Source organism: Leptosomus discolor, chromosome 5 (assembly GCF_034619465.1).
Source record: "Leptosomus discolor isolate bLepDis1 chromosome 5, bLepDis1.hap2, whole genome shotgun sequence".
Lineage (NCBI taxonomy): Eukaryota > Metazoa > Chordata > Aves > Leptosomiformes > Leptosomidae > Leptosomus > Leptosomus discolor.
Genome location: NC_141395.1, coordinates 67,768,970 through 67,792,978, shown reverse-complemented (window position 1 = coordinate 67,792,978; position 24,009 = coordinate 67,768,970). Strand labels below are relative to the sequence as shown.

At 38.3% G+C, this 24,009-nt stretch overlaps 1 protein-coding gene across 2 annotated transcripts in view; it reads left to right on the top strand.

Moving 5' to 3' along the window:
- The first annotated feature begins 1,116 nt into the window (after positions 1-1,116).
- TAF2 (TATA-box binding protein associated factor 2) overlaps positions 1,117-24,009 on the top strand; it is a 62,856-nt gene continuing 39,963 nt past the window's right edge. Inside the window, exons 1-11 of one of the 2 annotated variants that reach the window (XM_086466305.1) lie at positions 1,117-1,370; positions 2,848-2,902; positions 3,724-3,884; positions 8,295-8,363; positions 13,374-13,492; positions 14,794-14,935; positions 15,312-15,543; positions 16,793-16,977; positions 17,560-17,673; positions 19,040-19,139; positions 20,751-20,836. In XM_086466305.1, coding sequence (XP_086322431.1) covers positions 1,318-1,370; positions 2,848-2,902; positions 3,724-3,884; positions 8,295-8,363; positions 13,374-13,492; positions 14,794-14,935; positions 15,312-15,543; positions 16,793-16,977; positions 17,560-17,673; positions 19,040-19,139; positions 20,751-20,836 — 1,316 coding nt within the window. In that variant the 5' untranslated portion in view covers positions 1,117-1,317. The remainder of the gene's footprint in view (positions 1,371-2,847; positions 2,903-3,723; positions 3,885-8,294; positions 8,364-13,373; positions 13,493-14,793; positions 14,936-15,311; positions 15,544-16,792; positions 16,978-17,559; positions 17,674-19,039; positions 19,140-20,750; positions 20,837-24,009) is intronic. The other variant, XM_086466306.1, reaches the window with a different exon arrangement.

The window sequence follows — 24,009 nt, the reverse complement described above, 5'->3', positions numbered from 1 at the left end:
GCCGCCCGCTGGAGCTTTACGAGTGCCAACGCAGGAGCGAGAGGCTCAGGCCTGTGCCAGCCGTCCGCAGCGGGCACCGCCGGAGCCCTGACTGCAGGCCCCGGGTAGGTTTAGCAGCGGCAGCGGGGCACGGTACCGGGCTTGGCAGCCCGCGCGGACTCCCGCTGGCGCTCCCCTGCCCTCGGGCAGCCCGCACCGCCGGGAGGTGAGGGCTGAGGGCACGGCTGCTCTGGCGGCAGGCCCCGGGCTGTCACTCGGAACCACACAGCCCTGTTACGGGACCCCGCGTCCCCACGCAGGGATGGGCGCGGCCGCCGCCCCCGCCCCGCCGCCCTCAGGCCCCGCCCTGGGCAGGGCGTGCGCATGCGCGAGTGCCGGCCTCCGTACCCCGCGCGCGCCTGCTCCTGCTCTGGAAGCCCGCAAGGCGCATGCGCACGAGACATGACCCAGCCCCGCATACATCTTTTGGCTTATTTTTTTGGGGTTTCTTTTCTTTTTTCTTTTTTTTTTTTTTTTATTTGCCTATGGCAGCGTCTGACACCGGCGCGCCACCCTTCTTAAAAACGAAATTCCCAAAGACTTTCCATCCTTAAATAAATAAAGCTCCGTTAAACGGGCTGTGACCCTTCAACCGCCGGGGGTTAAAGGTTACCACCAAAATGGCGGCCGCTGCCGAGGGGGAGAGCGTTGGCGGGGCCCGGCGAGCGTGCTGCTGAGGGGGAGCCGCGCGGCCTGGGTAGCCCCGCCCGCCCTCCATGCCTGCAGGCCCCGGCCCGCTGCCCCGGACCAGACCGAGCCGCGGGAGCCCGCAGCGACGGTAGGGCCGGGCCGCGGGGGGTTCTGCGGCGCCGCCTGCGCTTCCCCCTGACGCCCCCCGCCACCGCCTCTCCCCCCTGCCCGCGGAGGGTGCTGCCCCGGCCGGCTGTCCAGGAGCGGGGGGACCCCTCGGCCGTGCCTGCCCAGCCGCCGCGGCCTTCCTGATCCGGTAGCTCCCACCTCCGCTGCCCGTTGATTTACGTGGCTTCTGCGGGAAAGAAGCACGCAGCGCCTCTGAACTGGTATCGTACCCCGAGTGGAGAGCGGGGTTGTGTGCTGCACTCGTAAAAGGTTACACAGAAAGACTGAGTGTTGTTTGCGCTATAGCTGTGGTGCTCATGGGAGCTGAAGATGCCTGACTGCTGGGAGTCACGGATCCACTGGGGAGATGAGTGATCAAATTCGGCCTGACACAGGGAAGAACCGAAGGACCTATGAAGCGAGGATGATGTTGATGCCAGTCTGACGGTCAGCAGTGTGTGTTTAGTGCTGCTATTCACGATGAATAGGAAGAAAGGAGACAAAGGATTTGAGAGCCCAAGACCATATAAATTATAAGTATCCATGTTTTTTAAAGTTACTATGCTTGAGACCAATGCACATTTGAAACAGGCCACAGGCTGATCCGTAATTATTTACCTAAGAAGGCTGGAACTATTGGCTATGGTGTAGCTCGCATAGTGTGTGTAGGTGTCTGTTTTATTGTGTAATGGACTCACTCGTGGGCAGTGAGTGTCACCCATGCAGTCTCATAAAGATACTTACATTGTGCTCTTCAAACCTTGGAGATCTCTCCACACAACATCAGCACTACAGACCACGCTACCATGTTTCATTCTTACTGCTGTGTCAAACCCTTTTGACTTGAGGGCTTTTTTAGATATATTAAAAAATGCTTGCGTTTGCGGCAAGCAGCTTTGTTAAGCAAATTTGTCACTTTTCACACATTCATTATTTTGGTTGTAACCAAGCTGTAAAGCAGTTGGTTGTGGGTTTCAGTGGCTCTTTATGTTTTTCTATTTATATCTCCTTGATTTCTTTATAAATCTGTAACACAAATGTATTTCTAAATAGAATCGCTCTTGTTATCGTATACATTTTAATGTGCAGGTAATGTCTGAATCCATCACTGGATACTGGATGTTGCCATTATCTTGTAGGAATTTTTATTGAACTTACTCAGCTGAAGCAAAGTCACTTTTTAATGCAGAGGGTACACGAGTATGTGTATATAATGTGTGATGTGGCATAAAAGTTGAATTATTACAAGGTTGTGTCTTAAGTCATGAATAGCACTACTGTGAAGTGTGGTGAAGATGCCACCTACTACAGAAAAAATGTAAAAATAACTTACTGATTTTTTTTAAAGTTGGAATTATTACTTTATCTTCCATTTTTTAAATCAGAGTTTTATTTACCAGGAGTTCTAATACATCATTCAAAGTTTAAGCAAATGTATTTGATTTATTTAAAATAGCTATCTTGATTACTATATAACCATTATTTAAAATAATAAATTCTTATGGTATACTAATTGTAAAAGCACATACTATGTCTTTTTTTGTGTATAGTACCTGCTTCCATAAGTTATGTTTGAGAGTCAGCTCGCCAGGTAGCGATTCCGTGGGTCTCTGATTGCAAACGCTAGGGCTGCGTGCTGTTTCTAACACTGCACATCCCTGAAGTGTTAGAACGTGGTTCTGTGCCGTTAGGGGTACTGTGTTTTTACGTACTGTTACGTGATGTTAAAAAGCGATGTTGTTACCTTCCTGTATTACTAGTAATATTCATACCAGTATGATACTATATTTAATTTTAATGCTAATTCTCTGACCATGTGTGTAACTTCTACTTGTTACATGTTTTGGACCATGTAAGAGATTTAGACGTTAAGTATATGCTATATGTAGTATCTATATGTACATACATCCTGTATAAGCTATTTTTTTTTAAAACTGGGTTGAAATAGTATTTTAAATGCTGGCACTTGTGCAAAACCTTACTTATCTTAATTTTTTTTTTTTCCAGCACAACTCACCAGGTAGTTTGTATCAACAACATAAATTTTCAGAGAAAGTCTGTTGTAGTAAGTATTTTTTAATAAAATGTAAAAGTAGAAATTAAAAGTCTGGGCTTTCTTCATGCTTTTAGAGGCAACAACTGCACACACAAGCCAATTAAGTTGTTCAGTTTCTTTGTATTTTATGGTTTCTAAACTGATGCCTCTCGAAACTCTGTCATTCCTTGAGATGTGTCAAATACAATAACTTCTAATTGTGAACCTTAATCTCTGTAAGGAAAAGCTTTCGGAAAGAAGGTCACTGCATTGTAAGTAGTATTACGAAGCAATTTGCAATTCAAAATGACCTTCGGCAGAGCGTGAGCTGACGCTGGGCACAGGGTGACAGACGTTTCTAGCTTGTGTGGGAGTTCACTGGGGCTTTGAAGAGACTTTCATGATTTCAGGCCTGAAGTCATTGAGGCTTTTTGAGAATTTAGGTATCTGCCTAAATGGATTCTTCTCAGGTTTTAAAAATCATTGTCACAAGCTCAGATACCAAAACCTTAAATATAGTGATGAAAAACGCAGTGATGCTAGTAACTTGAAATCTAGTCAATAGAGGCAGATCGTTTCCAGTAAAACAAGCATGACTGTCAGTCATGTTGAAGTTTTTTGTTTTCTTTCATTTTATTTCACAGCTGGGAAAATTCACCTGTTAAATAGTATGAAAGAAAATGTATTCTAGACATCTAAAAGGGCAAACCAGATTCCTTTTCAAATAAAAAATTAGCATTTTTATACCTATGATTTTCCTTCAAAATGCATTAATAAGAATTTTGTTTATATATCTCTGCTTTGTGAGTTGGTAAAGATTTTATAGAAGGCTTTGATTTCTGTTTTCTTAGGGTTATGTGGAACTGACAATATTTCCCACAGTTGCAAACCTGAATAGAATCAAACTGAACAGTAAACAGTGCCGGATTTACAGAGTGAGAGTCAACGACTTAGAGGCAGCATTCATCTATAACGATCCAACGCTGGAGGTTTGTCACCATGAGTCAAAGCAGTAAGTGATGTGCTTAAAACTCTGCAGATGCAGTGTCTTCTGTTGCTGTTAAGCGTGACCTATTGTAGTGTACTGGCAGGTTTTAGCTGGTGATTTCCTAATGGTAATGGTAAGGTGACTGAATTTCGGGAAACTTTTTTGGCTACAATGTTTTGTCATTGATGGACTTGAGGTTTATCTGTGCCCAACGTTCACTCTCATTTATTTAAAGAAGATTATTGCAGCAATAGCATTTTGTTTATATTCTTGTAGAGAACGTTTTACAGTGGTGCATTCATATGAGAGTTCCATGTGGGAGGATTGCTTTTAGGTTTGGATTTTGTAGGGGTTTGTTGTGTTTTATTTTCCTTTTTTGTTTTGTTTTCTGTTGTGGTTTTTTTTTTACTCCAGCACAGCTGGTTAAATCAACTTGGTTGCATCCGTATAATATTACATAGACCAAAATTGTGTTCTGATAATTTGTCCTGCAAAAATTGTCCCGATTTTTATGATTTGTAGTGTCAGAGTGGTTGATCATTTTTGTTCCTTCCTATTTTGAAATCTAAAAATATTCATATGGTATCAAAGTTCTTGGCAATATTTCTCATTTTCCTAATAAGATTTTGTAAGGATTACTTCTGATTTTATTAAATATGTCTAGATAGCCTTATATATAATTAGCTTATTACTTTGAAACAAATAATAAGAGTAAGGCAAATCATGTGACGTATCAGGTTAACTCTTTGACTACTAAATTAAGATGCTTATTACTGTCCTTCAGCTATTTGTTGCGTCCCCCTGGACAGTGATTGCTCTGAGAGATTTGCTAGCTGAAAAGGTGGAGAGGGCTCAGTAAGCAGCTTCAGAAGTGATGTCACCTTGATTAACTCATGTAGCTAATGAAGGCATATAGGAACTGGCTAGACTTATGCTGCAGTAAGCTGCAGAGTTCACACAATGCTGCTGGTTAGATTTGTGAGAATAGTGGCATTGTCAAGTGGGGTAGGTAGATCCATAAGGGGTTGTCTGCCCATTGCCTTAATGACTAGAGCCTTTGAGATGTTTCGTAGCCTGTCTCGGTTTTCAGGTTAAACCTGACTTAACTTCTCTGACTGTCGTCTGAAAACTAGAGCATTAAACAGAGCTTCTGTTGTTCAGTTGCTGAGATTTAAGTGCTGCTTTTTATTCTGTTATGCATCACTGGATTTGAACTGTTTGTTTGTGGCAGACACTCTATATTCCTTTATTCATTACCTCAATAATTCAGTTTGCAAATACAGTGTTCATTTATATAGATCACTGAAATGGATGTCAGAGTTCTGAAATTTTGTTGGAGTCCTGATACTGAACCCCTTGAGTCTATGAATTCTGTCATTCCTGTCTGTTTTGTGGCTTGATTTTTTTTTTTTGTTGTTGCTATTGCTCAGTAAGTTAAAAATTAAGAATCTGCGCTGAGGGGATTCTAATTGTTCTGAAGAGCTAGAAAGTAAAGCTTTTGGTCTTTTCTAAGGAATCAAACTTCCATTATTTATTAGCATAAGGTATAAGTCCTAGAATGTTGTGTAACATCACTTTGAAATTTGAAAGAAAGGTTTCAAATTTATTCACCTTCTGATACTGAAGAGCAAGTTTAAAAACATGAGGCTTCCCACATGTTTTGGGGAAACTATATGAGAAGAAACTTTGGTAAAAAATCCCATACTTGGTTTTCAGTAGGAGAAGCACCATGGGCGAATGTTTGCTCTAAGTAGTCTCTTTTGATTTTACTGAAGCTTATGTTCATGTTCGCACACCTTCTTTTGGCTGGCTTGATTGAATTTACAGTTTGCTGAATTATTAAAGAACTTCTAGTGAAAGTGCTATACGTATTTAACAGCAGCTGGTATGAAATCACAGAGTCCTTTAGATTGGAAAGGACCTATTGAGGGCACCTAGTCCAACCTGCCTGCTCAAGCAGGGTCAGTGAGAGCAGGTTGCACAGGGCTGTGTCCAGTTGGGTTTTAAGCATCTGCAAGGAGGGTAACTCTGCAGTCTTCTCTGGGCAACTTGCTCCAGTGTTTGATGACCCTCACAGCAGAAAAGCTTTTTCTTGTATTCAGATGGAATTTCATGTGTTTTAACTTGTGACAGGCCCAGAGGCAACAGGCACAAACTGAAACACAGCAGGTTCCCTCTGAAAATCAGGAAACACTTTTTTTACTGTGGGGTGACTGAACACGGGACAGTTTGCCCAGAGAGGTTGTGGCGTATCCATCCTTGGAGGTACTCAAAAGCCACCTGGACATGCTCCTGGGCAGCTGGCTCTAGATGGCGCTGCTTTGACCAGGGGGATTGGACCAGATGACCTGCAGAGGTCCCTTCCATTCTGTGATTCTGTAGTAACTGAATCCTGAATAACTTCTGGAAGATGTGAGAAAGGAGTAGCATTGAAAATTATCGGAGTGAGCACTCCGTTATGTGAAGAAGTCAATCAGGAGAGATAATGCTGTCATTTTGTGGAGAAAGTAAGTTTCTTTTAGTGTCCTAGTGGCATCCTTTTTTCATCTTATGTGTGTTTAAGAGAAGTGAATGAAATTTGAGGACAATGCATGCAAAGTGAAATACATGACTACATTGGCCTGTGGTTTTCACTGCTGCGGGTTTTCACATTGCTACGTGAACTTAATAGAAAGTCCCTGTATTTTGTACCTCCTGTGTTATTCATAGTTATGAAAGACAGAAGTCACCAAATATTCTTAACAAAAAACCTAATGTCCCCATTCTCTGTACCTCAGAAGTCAAAGGCTACGTGGGTTACAAAGTATTAGATGAGATGTGTATTTTTTCCATTGAAATACCCAGTCACAATTGGGTACTGAGCATGATGGTAGGTAAGTTTTGATTAAATACAGCATCTCTGCTGTTAAGGCAGGATTACAAACAGACATGCTAGAAATCTAAAAACCCTAGAATTAGTACCTAAAAAAAAAAAAAATTGTCAGCTTCCTCTGCCCTTCTTTACAAAGAACTGCTTCTATAAACAGTAGTGGTTTGTAGTCGTCTTTATATCTAATCATCTGATCATCTCTTCCAAGTTCCTGTGTGTTACAGCAAGTTTAGTGATGTCCTTGCAAGCTGAAATGGGTATATCAATTATTTGTTTCTATTTGTACATCAGTATATTGTTTCTAATGTTTTGCGCCGTTTTCTTCAGTAGTCTATTGAACTAGTAAACGTGAACTGAAGGTGGCTCTTGGCAACCTCTTTATTTAAAGTAATTTGGTTTATATCTTTACTCTTGTCTATGATGTGTAGCAAATAAAAAATACAGTCAAGTTTTAAGGTTTTGTATAAAAACATTTTCTTGTTTTTGATGATGCTTTTGGTTTTCTTAAATGTTGATTTCTGAAAGAATACATGAAATATCTAGAAAAAATTGTTAATATAATGGACTCTTTCCTACCTTTTTTATCAAAGTAAACATATTTTAAAGACTTCTTACTCTGTTAGTTAGCAACAGAATTCATTTGAAAATGGAAAATTCTGTATTTAAAGCCACTATAATTATTTCTTTGGGAAGATTTGCTACAGCATCTGTGACTTGAGAGGTTATGTTTGCTGATAGGAGGTGAAGGTCAAGTGAAGTGAAGTAGTTAATTGTTTATGCTGTGCAAATTTTGCAATGCAAGAAAACACAGTTAAAAGAGGGTTGAGAAAGTCAAGGTTGAAGAGAGCTTTATCTGTGAAATACAGGCAGCACCAGCTGAAATTGTTTCTGTCTCACTGTGATGTTCTCTGCTACTTCTTGGGTGGGATCTTCTGTCAGGTCAGCTCTTTGTGTTCTGAATTTGAACATGCAACTTGTTTTCAGCTCAAGTAGTACTTCTGGGTTTTATGGTCTATTGATGCAAAAATGACACGTGGTCCTGTCATTTCACATTTTCAGTGTTGCAGGAGATGAAACAATTTTTTTTTGGTTTGCATGTTGTCACTTCTGAATGACAAAAAAACCCTCGCTAAAAAGGTAGTTAAAAATTGGTGAATTTTGTAGGAAATGTTAGAAGCCTTTAATTAGTGCATTAAATATATTTTCGGCTTTGATGCCATTGCCAGTTTATCTAGCAGTCCCAAACCGTAATTTCAGGTAACAGCTGAGAGAACTTTTAAAGTTTTATCTAGAAATAAAGTCAGTCTTTCACTTTGTAGTTTCCTCCTGAGGCTTCAGGACATCATAGCTTTTTCATATCTGAATAAATGGATGAACTTACATAATGCAGTCACTTTCTCCCTGAATGAGCAAGCATCTGAACAGTGCTGTAAGGTATAAAACAGCTCACATAGTTTTACCATGTGTACACAAGGTGGCAGAGAATACCATTTTGTTCATACTTTTAAGGAAGAGTTTGAAATCTTGCACAGTGTTGGAGAATGTCTGTTTGGGCCTTGTCTTAGGGCTGCTGCTGTTAAATGTTACAGCTGCCCCTGTTCTCCTTACTTTCCCTCTTTTCCTTGTAAATCATTGCTTTCTCAATTCTGTCAATATAAGGGAAGTGGGATTTATTTTTCTGGGCTATAGTGTGCAGAAATCCCACTGAGACAACTGCTTGTATCTCAGCCCCTTTTATGTTAAAACAGGCAGAAGAGATCTCTTGGTTTTTTAATCCTACAATCCTTACTTAATTAAGTAGCCACAGCAAAAGTTTGGAGTTTTGATGCAGTGGTTTGATCTGTGGTAAGTGGCGTTTGTGTTGATCCCGCTGTTGCCTGGTTATGTGCTTCACGTGTTTGTGTGATAGCTGCGATGCAGGGTTGAGAAGCTATTGCATTTTGTTACTCCTTCTGTGTAAAGGAAGATATGTTTTGGTATAGCTAGCTAATGTGCACATGAGGCCTTCCTGTGTGTAGGTGCTCCAGTCAGGGTTAATTGTAACCTTCAGCAGCGTGTACCTGTTTATTCACTAGCATAGCTTTTTTTTTTTTTTTTTTTTTTTTTTTAACTTGAAGCCTCTAGTTTTTAAAAATACGAAGACGTTTTGATATCCTCCAACTTCACTTGTACAAGCAGCAGTAAGCTGTGAGAGAGAGCAATGTGGTAGCCTTCAGGACATGTCTTGCAATATTCTTTCCTCTGAGAAGTGAGTGATCAAGCCTTTAGCCTATGCATAAAAAAGAAAAATTACTGGTGGACTGAGCAGTTGTTGGTTTGCTGCAGTAAATAGCCTTCATTTCCACTGGTATGATGCTTATCTAGTTGTAAATTCATGATACACTTCGTAAGAAACAGAGGTGTAGAAAGAGATGGCAAAACCCTCAACCTTAGGCAAGAATGAAAATCATGTTTTTCAGTGTGCGAAAGATTCAAATCGTTGCCTTATTAATAATTTACCTATATGTGTACATATTTTTTATATATATGAAAATATGCTATATATAATATATGCTATATAATATATTTTGAGGTTGGACTCCAAAGCAAGTGCTAATTGTAACTGGGAAGCAAAGTAGAATAGTAAATGAATTACACATAATGAAGAGTAATGAATTACATGTGGATCAAAGAACTTATTTTGCCAAGTTGTGTTAAATACTGTAGGAAGAAAGTGGTTTATAGACTGTATGTTTGGGCTGTGTACAGTTAAGTAGCACCGCTACAGCTAGTAGTGAGAGATTGTATAGAAAATTGACATGGAGATACTTGGAATCAATGAGTAGCTTTAAAAAATAAGTTTCTGCAGGATTGCTTGTTTCTAGTCAGTCAGCAAGCATGCACTTGGGCTGCAATTAACAGTGTTTTGGGTAACTTCTGATAATAAAATGTGTCACTACCAGCAAAAAAACATGAATGCATGTTACTTTTTCATTGTCAATCTACGCTTAGCATTAGGAAAATTTATCTTTGTTCCTTGTGCTGTAACTTTTGGCATGTGCTGTTTTTGTTAAAATGGCCACATGCAATTTATTGAGAATAGTTCAACCTACAAAAAAATTAATCTGTGGTACTAAGCCTTTAATGGATTCCTTTTACAATGAATCACCCATTTGAATTGGAACATTCACAAAAATAGAAATATCGGAATAGACTGTTTTCCATAAAATGTTAAGCCCTGTGGAGTCTACCTTTCTTGCTATAAAATCATAACCTTTTCCTGTCTATGAACCCATTGATGTTTAAAATGTAACCACAACCTCATCATGATCCTCAGACTTGGAACAGATTCTCGCTGATTTATTGGAAAGGGATCCCCTGTCAGTAATGGTGAACTTTCAGAACCAGTTTAGATTAAAATTGAAAACTTTGAGACTTTACCATCTAACAGAATGTTACTGCTGCTTTCTGTTGCTGGTTTCTTTAATGACTAAGGTAGTTTTTAGTCATTCAGTCTTTTTTTAAAGAGAATTTTTCCAATGGTATTTGTTTGCTTTCCTAGGATGCCATTTGAAGACAGCTTAAAGCACCATCGATTGGGGTGGTTATGGTCCCATTGACAGTCTCCCAAGCCTCAGTAGTAGCACATCTTTGACCCCTCAGGCTGTCAGATCAGGGAGCTAAACCAGCTGAAGGCTGTCTGCAAAAAAAAAAAAAAACCAAACCAGTTTGGGGTTTTTTTTTTCCATTTGGCACTTTCAGCTGCGTCACCGCAGGGTCGGATGAACAGTAATCACCTTAATGAGGGAGGGAGTAGGAATGTGTGGCTGAGACTAGGAGGCAGCACATCAGCTACAGTTTAAGTTGGTTTGAATTGTTCTGGAACCACAGCCGAAGTCATAGTATATTCCAGGGTAGAGATTCAGCCTTGTGCTTTTAAAACTTGTTGGCGTTATACCCTAGCTTTAGGTACAGTTCATCTATGGAAAAGGCAAAAATGATTATGTATTAAAACTTGGTATTTGGGTGTTTCTGTGCTCATATGCTCCCATTTACTATTCATGTCCTATTTTCAGAAGCTTCCAAGCAAAGTAGACAAGTTTACTGCTCCTGACATTCTCAGTCTTGGTAGCAGTGCCAGGGAATTTGTGCATTATTATTGCCAAAGATGAAGAACTGCATGAAAATATGTTATTAATATATTTCAGTGTTTTAGCGAAGTTTTTAGATGCGGAAGGCTAGGAATATAAGCATGGTGTTTGACATACTTAGACTTACAGGATGATGCTGGCATGGTTAATCACACCTCGTTCTTCCAAGTAAGGTACTGTAATTTGGGTTGAGTGCTATTTTCTCTGTGTGTGGTGAATGGAGAATGGTTAGATGAAAGTAAAATGCTGAAATGAGATCATGTCTGCTTTATGTGGACTTCAGATTCCAAGGAAGAGTGGAGTCCGCAGCCAGAAGTTAATTTACTCCATTGTGGTACAGTAATCCTGCACCTGGGTTAGGGCAGCCCCTGATATCAACACAGGGTGGGGGATGAAGGAACTGAGAGCAGCCATGAGGAGAAGGATTTGGGGGTACTGGTGGGTGGAAAGCTGGATGTGAGCCAGCAATGTGTCCTTGCAGCCCAGAAAGCAAATTGCATCCTGGGCTGCATCAAAAGATGTGTGAGCAGCAGGTCGAGGGAGGGTATTCTGAGGGGAGACCTTATGGCTCTCTACAACTACCTGGGAGGAGGTTGTAGTGAGGTGGGGGTTGGTCTCTTCTCCCAAGTAACAAGTGATAGGACGAGAGGAAATGGCCTCAAGTTGTGCCAGGGAAGGTTTAGATTGGACATTAGGAAAAATTTCTTTACTGAAAGAGTGGTCAAACATTGGAACAGGCTGCTCAGGGAAGTGGTGGAGTCACCATCCCTAGAGGTGTTCAAAAACGTGTAGATAGGGCACTCTGGGACATGGTTTAATGGGCATGGTGGTGTTAGGCCGACGGTTTGACTTGGTGATCTCAGAGGTCTATTCCAATCTAATGATTCTGTGATTCTGCCCCTCTACACTGCTCTTGTGAGACCCCACCTGCAGTGCTGTGCTCAGCTTTGGGGCCCCCAGCACAAGAAAGACCTGGACCTGTTGGAGTGGGTCCAGAGGGTCACAAAAATGGTCAGGGGGTTGGATCATCTCTCTTAGGGGAATAGGCTGAGAGAGTTGGGATTGTTCAGCTTGGAGAAGAGAAGGCTTCAGGGAGACAGTATTGCAGCCTTCCAGTACTTAAAGGGGGCCTGCAGGAAAGGTGGGGACAAACTTTTTAGCGAGGCCTGTTGTGATGGGACAAGGAGTAATGGTTTTAAACTAAAAGAAGGTAGATTTAGACTAGAAATAAGGAAGGAATTTTTTACGATGCAGGTGGTGAAACACTGGAACAGGTTGCCCAGAGAGGTGGTAGGAATCCCATCCCTGGAAACATTCAAGGTCAGGTTGGACGGGGCTTTGAGCAACCTGATCTAGTGGAAGATGTCCCTGATCATTGCAGGGGGTTGGATAGATGACTTTTAAAGATCCCTTCCAACCCAAACTATTCTGTGATCTATGATTCTATGGTACCTTTATGCTTGATTGTGGCTCTGCCCCCCCAGTGGCTGGATTCATCAGTGATACCTAATTTCTGGAAACAAATCTAATAAGTAATTCAAACACTTTTCCTTCATGTATAGAGTCGTGCAAGCCTTTGAAGAGCTCTGTGTACTAGAGGATTAGAATTAAGGAAGGTTATTGCGTAAAGATGCATAATCAGGGTTGTATTTGAGTAACCAGTGTCTAAACATAATCACATTAAATAAGAAGAACATTCTGCTCATAATCACTTTAGCAGCAGACATATGCGTGTTCCTACTCATTTCAGTAGAAAACAGTTAGTCTAAGTCGTAACTGAAGTAATGGTATGACTTTGGAATGAAATATGCGGTCAATCAGCAGCTAATCTATGGTAGCTTAAACAGCTCAAACCTGATTGCAGAAATTTGTGTCTACGTCCTAAATAAATGAAGTGAAACGAATGGTGGTAAGACTTTAAAAAAAAATTGTTTCTAGGGACTGAAAAGTATAATACATACTGTGTTTGTGTATTAAGGCCAAAACTCTAGCATCTTTTATTTTATATTTACAAGGGCATAAAATAAAACTATTCCTATCCACCAAGCTAAGAGGGGGAAAAATGCTGTTGCCAAGCTAAAATCTTAGTACATTTAGAAAAGCAGCATAAAAGCAAAACTGCAATATATGAGGACCTTCAAGAGAGATCTTTAGAATAAACACGCAAACTTAATCCAAAATTTTCCCAAAAAAGAATTTTTAATTTCTATTCCAATAAATGTGAATATTACCCCATTGGGAAGAAAAGAACACTTAGCATTTCTTATTTCATTTATTGGGAATTATTACTGCTGAAGTCTTTTTGATTATAGATCACTTGTGTAATAGCCTAATTTTAAGTTTTGGTTTTTGAAATCTAATCTTTACTTCTTTTTCCCTCCACTCCTTTAAAAACGAAACAAAGTACTTGGTTGAACATGCACTGTGAAATTCAGTATAGAAATCATATAACTTCCGAAGTTGGGTTTTGATGTTCAACGTGTACTTTAAGAATTAACTGGGTATTTCTGACAGGAGGAATCTCAACTATTTTTCCAATGCCTACGCTGCCGCAGTCAGTGCTGTGGACCCAGACGCTGGAAATGGAGAACTCTGCATTAAGGTTCCCTCAGAGCTGTGGAAACATGTTGATGGTAAAGAGACCATACTGAAAGCTTAATTTAAGATGCCGTAGAGTTGTTTTTCTTCACACTTCTTCGCACTTCTTGGTAATATGGAGGAGTGGTTGCAAGGTTTCTTAACCTCTTTACAAACAAACTCTTGAGTGGTCATGAGCTGAGTATACATGAGGAGGTGGGTGTAAAGGAGTATATTGGATGCTAAATTGTAACTTTGAAGCTGCTTGCAATATATATGATCCAACAAAGAAAATAATTTACAAAGATATGTATATACATCTGGTTTTGAAAAGCTGTATTAATTCTTTCCTATCTCATTTTGAAGAATGGTCATTTAAAAATTGATTTGGTAGTGAAAAGTAGACTGCTTTATAAACTAGTATATAAACTTTATATACTAGATCGTGGAACAAGTAACTGTTCTAATAAATCGCTCTCCAATGTTGATTATTTTCTTATGTGGATTTTATTAGTTTCTTGTATTGTTTTCTTACATGGTTTCATTATTTTTTCCCATGTGCTTGTGAGGCCTGTGAGAGAATAATAACAACTGTATCATGAAGCTGACTCACGCAATGTTGTCAGATACATGTTAATGCAAAAGTCACTTTTGTTTATTTTAATTTTTAAGTTCCTGTTGTCTCACTTGCAAGCCTAGAAGGGAAAATATTCAAACAGGTATAATTTTTCTTTTCAAAGTTTGAATGCCAGAATATGGTGAGACTTGTTGGATAAATCTCACCATATGCTTGAATTTCTTTTCTTGTCAGTCTATTCATAGGTGAGATTTCTGTGAAACTAAACCAAAGCAAAGACACTTAAGTTACAGGAAAAGCTTTAACTATAACAAGAGGTTTTAAGAAACTGTAAATGACAATAACATGCCTTTAAAGAATGTGGCTGTTACGTGCAGTTTTTGTAGAAAATTATTTCAGCGAGGTACAAAGGAGATCATGGTTAGGGTACAATCACTGTATAAGCGTTCTTTCTGTTGGGGAGTTAGAAGAATACATGTAACTCCAATTGCAGTTTTTATTAATTAATAAAGATTCCTGTAAATTCATGTCCTGTAAGTTAAGCTTAAGAGGTCTCAGCTTTTGAGCTGTGCTTTGTAGGTGGGCCTGGAGGTGCACGAGAATGAAGTAAACACATAACCTTGAAAGACCGAGAGTCCAAAACTGAATGATTATTCTGAAATAATTTTCATGTAAACACATAACCTTGAAAGACCGAGAGTCCAAAACTGAATGATTATTCTGAAATAATTGTCATGTAAGTTGTATATATTGACTCCAATTTTGGTCTTGGTGCTGCAGAGTTAAAAGTCCTGAAGGTGCATATAAACTTTTCTCTGGACCAGCCAAAAGGAGGTCTTCACTTTGTGGTACCCAACATGGAGGGCAGCATGGCAGAAAGAGGGGCTCATGTCTTTTCATGTGGTTATCAAAATTCTACAAGGTAAGAAGACTATCTTTGAATGTTAGACTCTGTTTTCTGTTTAATCTCAAAGTGTAGGAAATACAAATAATTCCTTTGAATTCTTACAAGTTTGAAAAATTCTAAAACTTAATTTGTGCTTGAAAGGAGCTTACCGATGTGAAGCAGCATCTAACGATTAGTATTTAGGATTTCTAGTTTTTATAGCTCAGCAGGAGGTAATGGCAAAGAAACTTGTGCTTTATAAAATTAGTGTATAGTAGGAGTCAGTATATCAATGTTCACAGTATTTAAGAATAAGAGTTTGGAAATTGAGAGAAGAATCATCTGTGAAAAAGAGAGTATAATTTTTAATTATAATTGTTAACCATTTTTCCTCCAATCCTGATTTCCCTAGATTTTGGTTTCCTTGTGTTGATTCATATTCTGAGTTATGTACCTGGAAACTTGAGTATACAGTAGATGCTGCAATGGTGGCTGTTTCAAATGGAGATTTGGTGGAAACTGTATATACCCACGATATGAGAAAGAAGACTTTTCATTACATGCTGACTATTCCAACTGCAGCTTCTAACATCTCCTTGGCAATCGGACCTTTTGAAATCCTTGTTGATCCATACATGCATGAGGTAATAAACTTCATAGAGGCTTCATTTTTTTTTTTCTTTAAAGAATTGGTGATTATTTTATGTGGCAACCAGTATGTATTGGTTAATGTGGATTAATATTAAATATGTCTAGATACAACCCCCCTTAGTACAGTTGTATGATAGAACTTGTCTAGTAATGCCTATATTTAAATTTCTCTCCAAAGTTAAGCCTTTGAATGAGCAATAATTCCATTTATGCCTGAATTTGTGGGGCTAATTTGGTTGGAGTTGGTAAAAGCATATTTCTCAAAATAGCTTTAAACTCATCCTGTTGCTGGTAATAGATGAAAATTATTGCTACACAATTGGTTAGTCTTCTGAACTCAATTTGACTTTGAGTTTTCATTCTTAGCAGATTGTTGCTGTCGTGTTGAAGTCCACCATTTTATATTTACATCTGTAGTTTCAGATTGGGTAAGGATGGATTTGGCAGGCAGGTTAAGTTACCAGTTTAGTGTAAGGACTGGCCTGTATATTCTTTTGAAAGCATGATAGGCAAATACTAGAAAATAGCTATATTTTACTTGATCCAAAGACAGACATCACATTTTAGTCCTCAGTAATGGTATTCTGTTGACTTTTACTGGTGGGACATACTCACTTGTGAAAGACAATAGCTGTTACAAAAAAATCAGTTGTTGATATTTGAAAAACCCAAACTGATAAATTTCTGTAGAGTTTGACTTCTATAGAGCTGACTTGAAGTTATGTATCATTCTCAACTTGGTTCCTGTGTCACTGCTGGAGTCAGTGTCATTGGTTGCATCATAAGTCTGTGGAAAAATCAGCAATATGAAAGGTTACTTGTAGTTTTAGCTGTAACAAGTCTTCTAAACAGTAGCACTGCTTGACTGATTTGAAAATAGCTAATACTTTACTACATAGAAGAAAAATATTATCTCCAAAAGAAAGTGGATTGCAAAATCAAAGAACATCATCACATGTTTTTAAATGTTAGACATCATTAGGTAAGTAGACATTCTTATTGTGCATTGTCTGCTAAAAATTACTTTCCTGTTTTTGCTCTCACAGTTAAGACAAACATTCTGGTGCACTTTTCTGCCATGATAGTCATTATCACAGCTTGAAAATGCTTTTTTTTCCTGTTAAATTTACAGCAGCTACATTTTTGTTATGTTGTGGGTTTTTTTCCTTTATGTAACTTACTTGGTATTTATGGATTTAAATATATTTCTCAGTCTTGTACCAAATTTTCCTTTGTTTGTAGGTGACTCACTTTTGCTTACCACAACTTCTCCCATTGCTCAAACATACCACGTCATACCTTCATGAGGTGTTTGAATTTTATGAGGAGATTCTTACCTGCCGCTATCCGTACTCCTGTTTCAAGACTGTTTTTATAGATGAAGCTTATGTTGAAGTAGCTGCTTATGCATCCATGAGTATTTTCAGGTTAGTATTTGAGAAAATTACACCTTCTAAATCCACAGGCCTAGAAGCCTCTAGATCCAAGACTATTAAGAGGTATGTGAAGCTCTTATTATTTTTGTAGGCTGAGTTTTGGGCTCTCTAGTTTGAAAAGGCTGACTTTTGTTGACCTTACAGGCTTTGCACACCGTTTCCAATTTTATCTGTTATAAAGATGTTGGATTTGTATCATCTTTAAGAAAAAATTGGCAGTGGTTTTCTTTCTGAATTAGAAACACCATGCTTGAAATATTTAAGATCAAATTAAGTGCAGAAGTTTGATTATGTTTTTTTTTCTTCAGCTGGGATAAGGTACCAGGAATCCAAAAGAGTTTCACTGATTAAAACAAACTACCTTGGCTCTACACAGAAAGTTGTATATAGATGATAATAGCAGGAGACCTGCCTGGACTAAGGATATTTAAAAAAAAAAAAAAAAGTTACTATCTTATTGGAAAACCAGTGAAGGAATTATTTTACTGGTTTTGGCTTTTAAAGCGAAGTCTCTGTTTTGTTTCTTTGGAGCTGGTACTCATGTTATGTTATTTTCTTTTTATGGGGATCCAGCACAAATCTCTTACACAGCGCAATGATTATAGATGAAACTCCACTGACAAGGAGGTGCTTAGCACAGGCCCTGGCCCAGCAGTTCTTTGGATGTTTTATATCCAGAATGTCCTGGTAAGTATTTTACCATTGTACTCTTTAGAAAATGGGGAAAACCCAGGAAAGTCAAATTTTAATTTGCGTGTTGCATTTTATCAGAAGAATAAGTGAATCAGTAACTGTAGGCAGAAAGCAAAAAAACCCCAAAAAACCAACCAACAAACAAACTAGAAAAAAATCAACCAAAACAAAAAGGGGGGGGAAATAAAATCAGCTCAATAAATTAAAATCCTTGAGGTTTGGTGTTTTGTTAGGGTTTTTTTGTTGTTTGAAAGGAGAATGTGAGATACAAAGATTCCAAAGAGTGTAGAGATTGAACACGTCTTCTCTCAGAAATTATTTCTACTGCATGTTGTGATGTGCTTTGGCACCTGGAAATTCTAGAAGGGAGACTCTTTTGTATCATCAGTAAACTTCTGTCAGGTATTTTGGATGAAGAAGTGTAACCTGCATAGGAAGTACTTGTGGAGCACAGAACTAATAAATTACAAAGAAGTTCAGGGAGAAGAATGCAGAAATTGGTGTCAAATGGGCAAATTCATTGGGGTGGTAAGCAACCTATAACTCCATCTCTTGGAAAATCTTCCCCAGCTGGCTCTTGCAGATCTGTTCAGTATTTGTTTTATAGCCTTTTGCGTACACTTTATGTATCAGGGGCAAGGAGCCCTTTACTTTTTTCATGACAAAAGTGTATATCCTGAGTATCCTTGGCTTAAAACAGAAGAAATCAACATGTTTTTAAACTGATGTTTGTCCTATTGTAATTTCTCTTGCTCTCTTCCTTATTTCTAGCCTACTTCCATTGTGAAGACAATTTTTTCCTCCCTCCTAATGACTTGCTTTTCTTAGGTCTTTATTTTATTCACTTCTTCATACCCTGTGTGTCATTCTTCTGCTTAGAATTCTAGTTCGTGGTAATTTTGTAGTTTTTATTCATAGTTTTCTCGCTTAAAACATAACTCTTGGAAGAAGTGTTTAAATGGGTGTCATCAAATTGTAAGGTAAGTATTTTGTCTGCTTGCTGTCCAAATCTTCTGCATTGCATTGAGATGTTTATGGAGAAATTAAGATTAGCAATTGTTTTAACTTTAGTGTCTGTTTCCACTGCTTTATTGTTACTTTTTCAGTTAAAATAGTTTGCTTTTGTATTTTAACTTTGGACTTCTGTGGTAAAAGTTCGGTTTTCACTGGCTTTTCAGTTTCATTGGTCCCATACAGGTGCCAAGTTACATAAATTGGTTCGCAGCTCATCAGACTCCTATTGACTTAGAGAAGTTATATAACCTGCTGAAATTTGTGGCTATTTTGAGCTGGTCAAAAATACCATCCCTTACAAAATACCTTCTGAAGTGCTATAATTCGTGTTTCTTTCTTACTACAGGTCAGATGAATGGGTGCTAAAGGGAATCTCTGGATATATTTACGGCCTTTGGATGAAGAAAACCTTTGGCGTTAATGAGTATCGCCACTGGATTAAACAGGTAGCACCATAATAGCAATATTTTCTGTATCTTTCAGACATTTTAAATCAAATAAGATGCCGTATAAAGCCAGAATATAATGTAGTTTTGCACTGCAATCTAAATAAATGTTTAGCAGTGACAAAACTTAGAGCTGAAATGTTTTTAACACGAACACACTAAACAGAATACGTTTCTGTGACTGCCTTATGAATAATAATTTTCATTGCCTTTCTGTGCAATTAGTTTTCATCTTTTTCTTTGGTCTTTTTCACAAAAAGAGAAGTCTTCAAGAAAGATTGTACTTTTTTAACTCTTAGAATAGAATATGGGAGAAATATTTGGTGAATTTGTTATACTGAGATGGCCAGCCATATAGCCCAGAAGGGCTCCAGGGTTAGCTTGGATCAATAGTGGATCAGGTATCTTTTAGTATCATTTAAGTACTAAATTAAATAATGAAACAGTAAAAAAATCCCTGTTAAAGGGGTTTTTCTTGGAAAAGAAATTTCTGTATATACCTTACATTTCTGAATATAATGCTCTGAGACAGGTACTTTCTAGTGATGGCGGCAGCGACTCCTCATTCTTTGCCAGTAACGTCCATTCACAAAAAATTGTATATCTTCTTCCTCTTCCTCTCATCTCATTCTCTTACTCTTCCAAAAACTAGATTCCTAACCCCATGGGCTCTGTTTACATCCCTTACTAACACAGACACCCAATACCATATCCTTGTCTGCCGAATGTACATCTCGCCAGTCGGGTGCTGTCTGTGCTAAAGGTGTGGGTGCTATAGAGAACAGCAGAACTGGGTGAAGGTCTGTCTTGAGAGTTCACTGCTGCATGCAGCAGAAGCTGCTTCTGGATATTAATTGCTCATGTGCTTCCCTATGAGTTAGCTAAGTGTTTCCACATAGAAGAGATGCTGCTGTCACAGCCTCTGTTTCTGTCCTTAGTGCTTTGAACATACTATCAATATATGAAAGTGTGTAAGTTGATATGAATCAATGAATATCGATACACATCAACATTTGGAGATTCCTTGACTAATACTGGGTTGCAGACAGCCATCAATTCACTCTCCCTATGCTCAGGCTGACCTGAGTTGATTCACAAGCCATGTTGACTGTTGGGTGATAGTAAGCCCATGCAAACGTCTTGCCTTGAAGTGTGCTTGTTAACATGGGCACAGCACCACACACATTCAAACTCATGTTCCGGTTCAGAGCTGGCTTCTGTGTGGTTTGGCCATGGGTCAAGGTGAGCCGCAGTCTGCTGTGTAGGTATACCCAGTATGACTTCCCACTGCAAGGAAGTGACGATCGCCTTTCATTCTTTTGGTCAGAGACAACTTATTTATCAAACAATAATACTCTTCAGATATATTGTAGTTAAATGTTGTAGGTTGATCCACAATCTGGACCCAGAACAAGTATGAACTGTTGATTTCTACTGTTTTATTATTGTTTGCCATGCTGAGGAACATCCCTGAATTTAAAATGGTCTTTGTGTTTGTAAACAAGTTTAATTAGGAGGTATGGCTTGAGGTATGAAAAGCTTTCCTTTCTTCTTTAAATAATTTCTCTACTTTTCAAAATTATGCTTGCTTACGTATGTTGTACTTTTTAGGAGTTAGATCAAATAGTGGCTTATGAACTGAAGACTGGTGGAGTTTTACTGCATCCAATATTCGGAGGAGGAAAAGAGAAAGACAAGTATGTTTATTTAAGCCGCAAGTCATTGCAGGGTATGTTTTTATGGGGCCATTAATATATGCCTGGGTGTGTTGTGTAGCACAAGGCCAAAGACTGAAGATGTTCAGCTGCCCAAGGCATGTATTAACAGTCTCATAAAGTACATAGTGTATTGAGTATATTGTATTGCTGTTGGTTTTTTTTTTTTTTTCATTTAAAATCTTGAAGGGCATTAAGTATAATGAATGTTTTTTATGCTGTTACGAAACTACTTTTTAGAAAGAGGATGAGAGAGAATATGGAGCCAGAGTTTTGATCTGAGCTGGAGTGGCTAGTAATCTTTAGACTTTTTACAGTATCATTGTGAGTTTTTTTTCTTTGCTCTTTTTACTTTCCACTCTCTGTTACCACCTTGCAATCTTAATACTGAGATTTCGTAATCAGTTGTGAAAAAAAAATGTATTAGATCAGTCATCTGTGAAGTACCGTTAGCAACTGTGAACTGGCTGGGTTTAGATTTTCCTAGTAACTATAGCTTCACTATTGCTAGCTCAGGAATTTCCCCCATATCTCTTCTGTGATACTCCTGTACTACCCACCGAGTAGTGCTAACCACTGGATGTGGAAAAGTATTACTAGTTTTATCAGTTATTCTAGATTTGGACACAAATAATTGACAAAATCCTGTTGTAATGCTCTTAAATGTACATTTATGTGATGTATCACTGTTAGACACTATGTTTCTACAACTATTTCACTACTTCATTGTATTACAGCTTGTTAATAATCATAACATCACTTATATATGAGTTACAACTTGCTGTTTCTTGTAGATTGCAAAGTTCCCTTGTATGTAAATTAAGTATATGTTCCTGACTCTGGGAGATGATTTGTATTCAGGGAAGCTATTTTCATAATGATGTCTAGAACATTTCTTTCCAATATATTCTTTGCATTTCTTTTTTCTGGTCATTATGATATTATTTCCTGCCAAGCACATTCATGTTACAGCTGTCCCAATTAATAATAATATGAAGAAAAAATTAGGTTAGTTAATAATCTCATTTTTCAACTAAATTAGAAGTAGAATATGGAGAGAAATCATTGGGGGGAAAAAAAAACTTATTTCAGACACATGAATTAATTTCTGTGCAAAGCACAGATCTCTCAGATTATTCCTGGTGAAATACAATGGTCTCCAAAGCACTTATTTTAAAAGAAAATATCCCAGAGCTTGGGAAAACGAAAGAAAGGAAACTGCAGGTTAACTGCTGTGTGGATGAAAGCTTCAAAACAAAGCTTCGTGTGTTATGCTTTCATTTTGTGTTCTCCCCTTTCAGATTTTGGTTCTCTTCAGTCTTAGATTGTGCTGGTACCACCCTGTTGTAAAAATGAAAAACATCAAGAAATTTATATAGGTGTATTTCAAATGGAAGAAGCATATTGACAGGTTGATGCTGAATGACCAGAGTGTGTTTGGGCATGAGCATTACAAATTTCCATGGAAGAGCTAGTTCAGTTTTCACTTTGACAAAGTTTCTAGGTCCGTATTTCTGATTTTAATTCTCATTTGGTGCCAATTCAATAAAAGTTTTAGAAGTATAATGGTTGAAAAATATAATCGGAAGAAATGTCTTAATATTGAATGAACTACAAAATGGAGCGGTCAAATGCAAAGTTGTCTCAGTTTTGATTTGCAGTTAAATAATCTAACCAGTACCAAAATCAATCAACACTTAGTACATTTAAGAAGGCCAAGACTGTGGGTCCTGGCTTGGTTGTTATTTTCAAGAAAAGGATTTCACCAAAGTCAATCAACTGTATAATTTGAAGCTGGATAGATGGTTTTTATACTGAGACCAAATTATTATATAATGTCTGAGCCACAACCTCAGTTTCCTCCTTGCATTTCAGTTTTTTCATGGTTGCTAACCTTTCCCTACCTCAGAATAGAGAAGCATCCAAAATAACAGGACAGTTTTGATAAGGAGAACTTTAGCAATTGCCTGTCAACTAGAAACAGCAAGTAGTAAACCTAAGTACCTTCTTATTCATATACTTATTATACCTAAGAAGGGTATTACTTCCTTAAATTTAGAAATACTTTTCTTTTTGTATCTTAAGATGTTTAAACAGACACTCATGAGTAAAGTCAAGGGAGTCTCCAAGTACATAAAGGATGGAAGAAAATACTAAGGTGTTGCAGCAACTTGGTTGTTGCCATCTTCTGAAATCTTGAGAGCTAAGTGCTGGTCCTGTCACTTCTTGCTGGCATACAGCTTTCAACGGCACGGAAAGATGGGGCAAAGTTAAAATGTTTTTTTAATAGATCTTTGAAGCTTCTGGAAGACCAGTCTCTTCCTGAGGTAGCTGGCATGAAAGATCAGGCTTCTAGCACTTCTCTTTGATCATTACAATTTGTGAATTATTTCATTCTGTCTTGCAGTGTCTTCTAAAGTCTTTGGACAAATCAGGTGTCTGGTCCATCTGGAAACAGTTTAGTTAGGTTATCTATAAGCGAGAATCACAGGGCAAGAATCCACTTTTGAGCCCAGAACTTTTAAGTAGCTGGCATTGTCTGTGTCACAATGGCCAGTGTGTGATTCTGCACCAACCAGCATAAAAAAAGTCTGGATTCCCACTTTTTGAGAAGTTGGCCTGACATGGTGTGGGTCCAGTTTCTTCAGATATTTGTTACTCATTTAGTGAGGCAAACTCAAATGTCCTGTGAAAAGAACTAAAAGAAAAAACTATAGCACAACAAAATACAGTTGCCACAGACTAGATTTATCACTAAAATAAACTCAGACTTGTAATTATCTCCAGTTCTCAAATAATTGAAAGGGGGCAAAAAGGTCTTGTTTTTCTCAAGATTTACAGTATTATAGCTACTTTGTGCTTTGAAACTGGGCTATAGGTTGGAACATTTGTGTTCTGAAATGTAAGACTTGGTAGAGAAAATTAGTTTTAAAGCTCATCAAAATTAAGTCTTGGTGTTTTATGGCTGCACAGCCACTAAGGCTATCCAGAAATCATTTCTGTTTTTAAGTTTCAGTGTTTCAACATTTGTTTGTCTTCTAATATGCAATGAACTTAAACTGTTTAAAATAGTTTGCTTATAGACATGAAGGCTATGTGTGAAGGAGCACCACAGATTGTTCAAGTTATGAAAACAGTGTGATAGCTGTAACGTG